The 10,893-nt window shown below is 44.1% G+C and overlaps 1 protein-coding gene across 2 annotated transcripts in view; it reads left to right on the forward strand.

Moving 5' to 3' along the window:
* The window catches only part of Nup210l (nucleoporin 210 like), a 108,638-nt gene that overhangs the window by 53,942 nt on the left and 43,803 nt on the right, over nt 1–10,893 (forward strand). For both annotated transcript variants that reach the window (XM_021196630.1, XM_029538124.1), the window contains exons 16-20: nt 2,272–2,445; nt 6,769–6,961; nt 8,552–8,640; nt 9,257–9,361; nt 9,804–9,905. In XM_021196630.1, coding sequence (XP_021052289.1) covers nt 2,272–2,445; nt 6,769–6,961; nt 8,552–8,640; nt 9,257–9,361; nt 9,804–9,905 — 663 coding nt within the window. The remainder of the gene's footprint in view (nt 1–2,271; nt 2,446–6,768; nt 6,962–8,551; nt 8,641–9,256; nt 9,362–9,803; nt 9,906–10,893) is intronic.

Genomic DNA, 10,893 nt, shown 5'->3' on the forward strand with positions numbered 1-10,893 from the left:
AAAAAAAAAAAAAAAAAAAAAGGTTCAAGATTAGAGATGGCTCTGGGGCTAAGAGCAATATCTCTGAAATTGTGAACACCAGAGTTCTGATCCCAGCACCCATGTAATAAGCCAGCCGAGGTCCCACGCACACCTGCAACCCCAACACTGAGTGGCCCTAGACTGCATGATTGCTGGGACTTCTAGCTTACTGGGAAAAACCTGTCTTGAAAAACAACAATGCGGGGCGTGGTGGCACACGCCTTTACAGGGTTTCCCTGTCTCGAAAAACAAAACAAAACAAAAAAAGAAAAACAACAACAACAAAGAAGCTCCAAAGAATAGAGGAATGAGTATCTACTCTTTTTCATTTCTTCAGAATATTCTGAAATCACAGACTTGTTTATTTTCTTTCTTTCTTTCTTTTTTTTTTTTTTTTGACGCCTGGCTTTTTTTTTAGACTTGTTTATTTTCATGCTTCGAATAAGGAAATAACTCTACTGTAACCACATAGAAGTCACTAATAGTGTTCACAACCTAGGACAGAGTGAATAATGCTTTCAGTACTTTCAATCACATTAATTGGCTTATTTATTTATTTATTTATTTACTTATTTATTTATTTACTTTTGTGTGTGTGTGACCCACTATGAGTCTGAAGGTCAGTGGACCATATGGGCTGTCAGGCGTGCCATTGAGTTCCCATACCCACTGAACCATCTTGCCAGCCCTGCTGCCAGTCTTTTATATGAGCGTTGTGGTATCATGTAATTTATGTGCACGCGTGTGAGCCTTTGTGAGTAACTCGTGCAGTAGTGTTCGGAGAAGCCTGGAGAGAGCCAGTGTCCTTTCCTAATCTCAAGTGACCAGATGCACTTGGCTTACATATATGCATGCAGGCTAAATACACAATATATATGAAAAAATATAAAATAAACTCTAAACAGTAAAATAAAATAAACTAAGACACCAATAGCACAAGATTTGTTGAAGGAAAAGACTGAAGACATTTGGTTAAATTTATGTATTTCTTTCTTTTTTTCTTTTTTCTTTTTTTGGTTTTTCGAGACAGGGTTTCTCTGTGTAGCCCTGGCTGTCCTGGAACTCACTTTGTAGACCAGGCTGACCTGGAACTCAGAAATCTGCCTGCCTCTGCCTCCTGAGTGCTGGGATTAAAGGCATGTGCCACCACGCCCGGCTATGTATTTCTTTTTAAAATTCATTTGTGGGGGACACATGCAAACCATGGTGCATGTGCCACAGAGTGCACAAGGAGGCCATGGGGCAACTTGCAAGAGTCAGTTCTCTCCCTTTACAGGTGGGTCCTGGGGATTGAACTCATGTGTGCAGGCTCGGTGGCAAGGGCCTCCACCGGCTGAGCTGTCTTGCTGGGCTGATGGTTCTTTGGCTTTTGGTTGTCGTTTGCTTGTTTTTGGTTTTGTGGGTTGATTTGTTTTTGAGACAGCATCTCTCTGTGTAGCCCTAGAACTTGCTGTGTAGACTAGGCTGGCCTCAGACTCACAGGGACACACCTGCTTTTCTCTCTCAAGCTGTGGGGTTAAAGGTGTGTGCCACGATGGCCAGCGTGTCTTCAAAACAAGGTTTCACTTTAAATAGATGGCTGGCATGGAACTATGGAAAGCAGGCTGACCTTGAACTTGCAGTGATCCTCCTGCCTCTGCCTCTTGAGTGCTGGGATTGCAGGAATGAGCTGTCACTGCCAGCCAAAGTTAGATATTTTAAGTTCCATTTGTCTTATAATTTCCATAGTATGCTTTGATTTTATTTTGTGACAAGGTCTCATGTAATCAATCTATGCTGGCTTCAAACTAGCCAGTGCAGCTGAGAATAAGCTTGCTCTCCTGATCCCCCTGCCTCCGCTTAGTAGTGCTGAAGTATAGGTGTGCCAGGACTCCTTTTGTGTTTATTCTTTTCCTGAGGAGTGACCTCAATGCCTTGAGTAAGCTAGTCTATCACTGAACTGTATTCTTAGGCCTGTGTATGTGTGTGTGTGTGTGTGTGTGTGTGTGTGTGTGTGTTGTAGGTGGCTGTATGCAAGCAGTTCTCCTAGATTTCTATCTGTGTAAAGGTCAACAATATCTTCCTTGATTGCTTTCTGCCATTTTTTTAAATTACATCACTCAGTGTGCAGTGGGGAACCCTTTAAAAGATTTGCCTGATTATCATATCCAGAAGGGCTCCTCTGGAGTTAGAATAATTCTGACACATTTAGTCCAGCATGACCAACATCAAGGGTCTACACACAAATAACTCACTGATGTTTCTTTAAAGGTTCTCACTTTACGGATTGGGAATCACCCCGGAGTCCTAAACCCTAGTCCCTCTGTGGAAAAGGTGCAGGTGCGCTTCATCTGTGCCCATCCTGCCAATATGCTGGTGACACCAATGTACAAGGTGCCAGCTGGCACCCAGCCATGTCCTTTGCCACAGTACAACAAGCAACTGGTAAGTGCAGACTGTGTTCTTAATACACATGACACTGTTGTTTCATATGGCCAGGGATCTGGGGATCTCTGCTATTATCGATCCACAAGGGCAGATGGAGCAGGAGCGACTGGGGGAGCAGTGTGTGTGTATGGGGGGGGGGTAAGGGTGATTTGGAACCCCTGTGAGTATGAATGCTAATAACACACTGGGACCAGCTTCAGGGAGACAGATCAACTTTACTTGGGTGAATCAAGAGTTATATAGTTTTGGGGAAGGGGGTAGAAATATCCTTTTCTGTTTACTGTTTACCAGCAGTCTTTTTTTTTTTTAAAGATTTTATTTATTTATTATATGTAAGTACACTGTAGCTGTCTTCAGACACTCCAGAAGAGAGAGTCAGATCTTGTTAAGAATGGTTGTGAGCCACCATGTGGTTGCTGGGATTTGAACTCTGCACCTTTGGAAGAGCAGTTGGGTGCTCTTGCCCGCTGAGCCATCTCACCAGCCCTACCAGCAGTCTTGATAGTACATTTTCAAGAGAATTATTTTCACTTAGTTATAATGCTAACAATAGACTTGATGGGGAGACGTCAGTAAAACAACTTAGAGGCTATTCTGAAAGAGGTTAACTGTCTGCAGCCACAATTCTCTAGTATAGTAAAATTTATGTCAGGGTAGGCAAGGTCTTTGACCGGAGGATAAGGTACTGAGATACCACATCCACATGTGGAAGCATTCCAAGAATTTCAGGTGCTAGCTGAACAGGTTCTTATCTTTCTTATTGGGAGAAAGGAAGCTGAACCTGTAGTCTAACCAAGGCTACTTGCCATTTCACAGGTATAGGGTGTGGAGTGTGGGACCCCCACGTTGAGAAGAGAAAGCCTTGCTAACCAAGGGAATCTGCCATTTTACACGGAACTCAGGGCTGTCCTGTGATGTCAGACTTCCACCTTAGCAGCAGGACTTCCCAACAGTCTCACATGCTTTTGGGACAACTGAAACATTGAAGCAGCTCCTTACCACAGCTTCCACGTGTATCTGTCAGACACAGACAATGTCCACAGACATTGAAGGCTCTAGAGACCAGCATTTGACAAAGATTCCTGCCTACCCATGGTTTCTATCCAGGCAATGTAAATGAACCCTCAGCCAGAGATTGGTGAGAGTGATCGGTAAGGGGCCGGTAGTGATAGAAAACTTAAAGGATCTAGAATCTCAGAAGAGACACCTCTGGGCAGGTCTGTGAGAGAGCTTTCAGACAACAACAAATAGTCAGAGAACAGATCACCAAGTAAATGAGAAAAGATTCTGATGTCATAAAACAGCCTAGCAGCAGGAAGAGCTGAGAGCTTCTGTCTTGATCTGCCAGTGGGAGGCAGAGTGGGGATACTGGGGATGGAAACCTCAAAGCCCACCCCAACTCCCAGTGACACACCTTCTCCTGCAAGGCCACATCTCCTACTCTCTCCCAAACAGTTCTCCCGACTGGGAACCAAGTGACAGATCAACCCAAGCCTTGCTCATAGGTCCCGATGAAAGGACAAAGGGAAAAAGAAAGAAAGCTGGGCGTGGTAGCACACGCCTTTAATCCCAGCACTCGGGAGGCAGAGGCAGGTAGATTTCTGAGTTCGAGGCCAGCCTGGTCTATAGAGTGAGTTCCAGGACAGCCAGGGCTACACAGAGAAACCCTGTCTTGAAAAACCAAAAAGAAAGAAAGAAAGAAAGAAAGAAAGAAAGAAAGAAAGAAAGAAAGAAAGAAAGAAAGAAAGAAAGAAAGAAAAGAAAGGACAAAGGGAGCTTTAGTTCTGGGTCCCTGTCCATGAGCAGGCTTGGCCAGGCCAGTCTTTTGGGACCAGTGCCTCCAAAGAGTCAAGGCTGCCCTGTCTAGTCACCGGACACTTGGGACTCTCACCCTCAACTGTGGTTATCAGTCCTAAGGCTGCTGTGTTCTCTTTGCCACCATTATCTGACTCTGCTCTCTGCTGATCTTGGCTGTTCTTCCTACCCAGCAAAGAGTATATATGATGCTGAACTTTTTTTTTAAAGAGTTATTTATTTTTATTTTATGTGTTTCACCTGTATGCATGTCAGTATGAGAGTACCAGATCCCCTGGAATTGGAGTTACAGGCAGTTGTGAGCTGCCATGTGGGGGACTGAACCTCTGGGAGAGCAGCCAGTGCTCTTAACTGCTGAGCCATCTCTCCAGCTCTGATGCTGTACTTCTTAATAAACTTGCTTGGCTAAGTCATCAGCTTATGCAAGATTTCCCTGACCCAGTTTAGAGGTTTGGTTTGGTTTGGTTTTGAGGCAGAGTCTCACTATTTATCTCTGGCTATCCTGGAACTAGCTCTGTAGACCAGACTGGCCTCAAACTCACAGACTACATAAATAACATAGGAAAGAGTGTTCAGACCAACCCACTGTTTGTCTGACCAGTCATAGCTTTGCTCCAGTCCCACCACCGAGCTTTGGACCAGTCAAGGCCTTGCTCCTTAGAGCAGGCATAGCAGCCCCCCACTGGAGGGATGCTCGCTCCTTCTGGCCCAAGTGGAAGTGCTTCACTGAAGTTTGCAATTGCAAAAAGTCTTGTATAAACTGCTTCAAACACCCATGGCTGAAACTAGAGAGGGCAGGACACCTAGGAGTTCAAGGCCAGCCTGGCTAAATGAGAGTATGTCAAAATATACACAAAACAAAACACCAAAGCACGAGTGAGAGGCCTAGCACTTGCCTCTAAGTCTGACAACCTGAATTTGATCAACAGGATCCACATGGTTGATGGCGAGAACCAACTCCTGCAAGCTATCCTCTGATACCACATGCATGACATGGTATGCATGCTTGAACACACACACACACAAGAAAGAGAGAGGGAGAGGGAGAGAACAAGAGAAAAATGTAAAAGTATTTTTTATTCTTCTATAGCAATTATAGTTATTGTTATCATTTTGAAGAGACATCATGACCAAGGCAACTCTTATAAAGGAAAATGTTTAATTGGGGCTGGCTTACAGTTTTAGAAGTTTAGTCCATTATCACCATGGTGGGAAGCATGGAAGTATGTAGGTAGACATGGTGCTGGAAAAGGAGCTGAGAGTTCTATGTCTTGATCTACAGGCTACAGAAGGAGACTGTGCCACATCAGGCAGAGCTTGACTGTGTGAGATCTAAAAGCCCACTTCCACAGTGACACACTTCCTCCTGCAAGGCCACACCTCCTAATAGTGCCATGCCCTATGGGCCAAGCATTCAAACACATGAGTCTGTGGGGACCAAACCTATTCAAACCACATTTTCTAATCTCAGGGAGTTTGCTACACATGTGTATAGGTGTGCACATGGACACATACACATGCACAAAGCCAAAAATAAAATTAAAAAATTTTTTTCTTAAGTATAATATTGTTTTGTTTGTTTACATAAAAATGTTCTCTCAGGAAATTTTTTTTTGGGGGGGTTAAAGTGTCATGATAGCTACATCATTCAGAAACAAAATGCAATAAATAAAACCTGTCCCCAGTCCCATGAAAGTGAAGAAGAAAGAGAAGAGAAAGGGAGAAGACTTAACACCACGTGCTAACAGCTGCAAACACATAACACCACATGTTAACAGCTGCAAACACATAACACCACATGTTAACAGCTGCAAACACATAACACCACATGTTAACAGCTGCAAACAAATAACATCACATGCTAACAGCTACAAACACATAACACCACGTGCTAACAGCTGCAAACACATAACACCACATGCTAACAGCTACAAACACATAACACCATGTGCTAACAGCTGTAAACACATAACACCACATGCTAACAGCTGCAAACACATAACACCACGTGCTAACAGCTGCAAACACATAACACCATGTGCTAACAGCTGCAAACACATAACATCACATGCTAACAGCTGCAAACACATAACACCACATGCTAACAGCTGCAAACACATAACACCACGTGCTAACAGCCGCTGGTCAGGCAAAATTTAAAAACTATCAAAATGGGAAGAGGAGAGGAAACATAAATCCTCTCTCCAAAGATAGCTCGTCAGCCCTAAGGCTACTGAATTCTTTAAAAGTAAGTTACTGTATGCATTCATGTTGTGTGTGTGTGTGTGTGTGTGTGTGTGTATGTATGTGTGTGCGCATGTATGTGCACATGGTTACCATGATTTGTGTGTGGCAGTCAGAGGATAACTTTGTAAATTGATTCTCTCCTTCCACCTCTATGTGTGTTCAGTGATTGAATCCATTGCAGGATTTTGTGGCAAGGGCCCATACCCACTGGGCTGACCTGATGACCCCTAGTTTTTATGATCTTTTATTATCCTGTAGATTCCTGTGTCCAGCTTGAGGGACTCAGTCCTAGAACTGGCAGTATTTGATGAACACGGGAGGAAGTTTGATAATTTCAGCTCACTGATGCTAGAATGGAAATCTTCCAACGAGACGCTAGCCTATTTTGAGGATTCTAAGTCAGCGGAGATGGTAGCCAGGGACGATGGCAGTGGGCAGACCCGGCTGCACGGTACTGTAAACAGTTTGCAAATGCCACAGGGCATTACTAAATGGTTCATGTTGCTTCCTTAGGAGCAACTGTCTCATTCTAACTTTATCATGTTGTCTTCATCTTTGATATTTGTGCGTTTTTATAGAACAACACAGAGGTAGGCTCTGCAATGTGATTCAGTGATAGATCCTGTGTCTTGCTTATGTGGGGATCCTATGTTCTATCCCCAGTGCCAAGAAATCAAGAGGGGGCTGGTAGAAAAGGAGAGGAAAAGAAGAGGGGGTCGATGGGAGCCTGATTGCTTAACATGTACAAATCTCTGGATTTGGTCTCAGCACCTCATAAACAGGGCATGACAGAAACACCAACCGACCGTCCCAGCAGCCAGGAGGTCAAAACAGGAGGATCAAGAGTCATGGCTATCTTTGAGCTTCCATAGTGAATTCAAAAGATAAGCTTAAACTACATAAGACCCTGACCAATATTACAAAGCTGTGAAATAGAATACAGAGTTAATCTGAGGGAGCTGTGAGCATAGCTCAGAGGTATAGCACTCACCTTGAATGCTTCAACAAGGACCTGACCCCACAGCATCATTTAGCATGACAGGATCTCTCCTGTCCCTTGCTCTCTCCATAGGTCTCTCCATAGACCTTAGGTACAGAATTTAGCATCAGAGTACATGTCAAACCTCACCACCCCACCACATGCACACATTTTACATTAAAAATAATAAATAATGTTCCATTTTAAAATTTTGAGTGACCGATTGCCTTGTATATAAAGATAAGTGAAGCTGAGAAAAGGCCCCAAGGAGCTGGAGAGATGGCTCAGTGGTTAAGAGTACTGGCTACTCTTCCAGAGGACCCTGGTTCAATTTCCAACACCCACATGGCAGTTCACAGCTGCCTCTAACTCTAGTTCCAGGGCTGCTGATAACTTCACACAGACAGACATGCAGGGAAAACATCAATGTACATAAAATAAATATAAATTATAAGCCGAGCGTGGTGGCGCACGCCTTTAATCCCAGCACTTGGGAGACAGAGGCAGGCGGATTTCTGAGTTTGAGGCCAGCCTGGTCTACAGAGTGAGTTCCAGGACAGCCAAGGCTACACAGAGAAACCCTGTCTCAAAAACCAAAAAATAAATAAATAAATAAATAAATAAATAAATAAATAAATATAAATTATAAAAAAAGGCCCCCAAAGACTGTTACTGTTATTTATAAATTGAAATTTTATACACAAAAATGTCTCCATATATTTGCTTTTAGCCCATTTTGGATTTATAGGCCATTACAGGAAGAAAGAATTTTAGATTTTGCCTGGCCTAATCTCACAAGGACCTAAGAGGTTGATTTTTGGCTTGAAGTCCTATAGCAAGTTCAGTACAAACCCAATGTTCTATTTTCTGTGTGTATTTCTCCCCTTTCAACATTTTTCCCCAATAAAATGTCATTTGGGAAAACCTGAGACAAGCATTAGTTTTCTGGAGTCTGGTTTGCAGTGGGTACACCCGTTTTTACAGTGGTCTGCAGTGGGTACACCCGTTTTTACAGTGGTCTGCAGTGGGTACACCCATTCTTACAGTGTTTTCCTGCTCTAGGCCATCAGATCCTTAAGGTGCATCAGATAAAGGGGACTGTGCTCATTGGAGTCAATTTTGCTGGCTATTCAGGGAAGAAAAGCCCAAAAGTGAGTGGAAATTATGATTGAGGAATACAGACAGGGGCCTGGAATGTCAGCACTGCCTGTAATTCCAGCCTGGTCTAGTTAGTGAGATCTCATCTCAAAACTCTGTGTGTGTGTGTGTGTGTGTGTGTGTGTGTGTGTGTGTGTGTGTGTGTGTGTGAGACGGGGGTGGTTGCGGGAGGAGAGAGGACACAGAGTTGGAGTGAACTGAGAAGGGGAGGTGGCGGGGATATAATCAAAATATGTTGAATGAAATTCTCATTAGGAGCTAATAAAATTAAAGAAGGAAGGAAAGAAGGGGAAGAAGGAAAGGGAAGAAATGGAAATTAATTCAAGTTTCTAACTGGGCCTCTTTGTCTGGCCTCAGTGCGGGAGGATGCTCATGCTGTAGTGACTTGATCTGCCAGGGTTGGTTGGTACCCAGGTGGTGCCTCCCTCTCCTCAGATAAGAGGGAAGGAGGATACAGGAAAGAGACTGTGAGAAAGGACTGGAAGGGGGGTTGCAATCAGAATGTAAAGTGAATAAATTAATTAATGGGAGAAAAGAGCTCTTCTCTAAGTCATTAGTTAGAAAGTTCTCAAGTGTTCTCTGCTGAGGCTGCGCTCACTTCCTATCTAGGGGATTTCCAACTCACCGAGATCTGCGGGTGTAGAACTGCTCCTGGTGGAAGACGTCACGGTCCAGCCTGAGAACGCCACCATCTACAACCACCCTGATGTGAAGGTGAGGTACACAAGCCCAACAGAGGACAGACACTACTGTGGTGAGGCTTCGGGATGCTTCACCTGCTGTTGAAAATCAAATACATATCCCCTGCTGGAGAGGTGGCTCAGCAGTTAAGAGCACTGGACACCCTTCTAGAAGTCCTGAGTTCAAGTCCCAGAACCCACATGGCTGCTCACAACTGTCTGTAACTTTAGTCTCATGGGATCCAATGTCCTCTTCTACTATGCAGACAACACATAGAATTAAGTAAATCTTTAAAAAGAAACTGAAGCGCACAGAGGTGACAGGACGGATGAACTGCAGTGTCCTTTACACTGTGTCCTCTGTGGCAGTCCCACTTTGTCCTCTGTCTGCCCACTGGTCTTAGTGTAAGTAGAAGTCATCTCCTTTAGTCTCTGAGTGGAAAGATTGGAACATTGTTTGTCTGGTTTTCCTATAGGAGATGTTTAACCTTGTGGAAGGATCTGGCTACTTTCTGATCAACAGCAGTGAGCAAGAGGTCGTCGCCATCACTTACCTGGAGGCGGAGAGCTCGGTCCAGGTGTGCCAGTGAAGCTTCTGGAATGACAGTCTTGGGGGAAAGCACTTCCCTTGCTTTCTGTCTCTCAGGCCATCAGCCTGGGCAACAAGCACCCTTACATCTAGACTGTCTTTCTGGTTCTAGTTTTTTAAGACAAGGTCTCAAACAGCCTGTTGTAGAAATTATTTAGTTCCGACCTGGGGTTTCTACCCCGCCTTTTACCCTTCCTGAATAAGAGCACACACAGCCTTTATATTTGCAATAAGCCTAAACACCACAGGAGCTGCTGGACAGACTACTCTCTGTGCTGTTAGAATCTGCTTTCCTATCGACAACCCCAAGTTATTACTATGTCATCTAGGCTGCGCTTAACTCCAATTGGTCAGCCCTCAAGGCCGTGTTCTCTTGACTCTTAATGTCTTCTTCATGGCTGCTTCTCCTTCTCCTGCTCCTGAACCTTCTTCTTCCTCATGGTCTCTCTCCGAGCCCCAAGCCTAGGAAATCTAAACCCCACCTATGTCTCTTCTGCCCAGCTATTAGCTGTTGGCATCTTTATTTACCAATCAGAAATAACTTGGGGCCAAGGTGTATGTCCAGACTCTCTCACATCTGGCACAACAGGTCTTGGGGGGTCCTCACTTAGCATTACAATAGATAGCAAAAGACCAAACCTCAGTATAGCCCAGGATGGGGTGGAACTTATTATGAAGCCAAAGATGACATTAAACTCCTGACCCTTCTAAGTCTACCTGCTAAGTGCTGGTGTTTAAGCTTGGACCACTATGCCCAACCCAAAACACTTTTTTTTTTCTTTGCATTGCATTATGCTTGGTTGCATATGGCCATTTCAGAGCAAATGTATAATGTACCACCCTTTCTAGCCCTGCCCTTCCTATACTCTATTTTGCTCTGAGACAGTGTGTGCGTGTATGTGTGTGTGTGTGTGTGTGTGCGTGTATGTGTGTGTGTGTGTGTGTGTGTGTGTGTGTGTGTGTGTGTATATATATAT

The sequence above is a fragment of the Mus pahari genome, chromosome 4, assembly GCF_900095145.1.
Source record: "Mus pahari chromosome 4, PAHARI_EIJ_v1.1, whole genome shotgun sequence".
Taxonomy (NCBI): domain Eukaryota; kingdom Metazoa; phylum Chordata; class Mammalia; order Rodentia; family Muridae; genus Mus; species Mus pahari.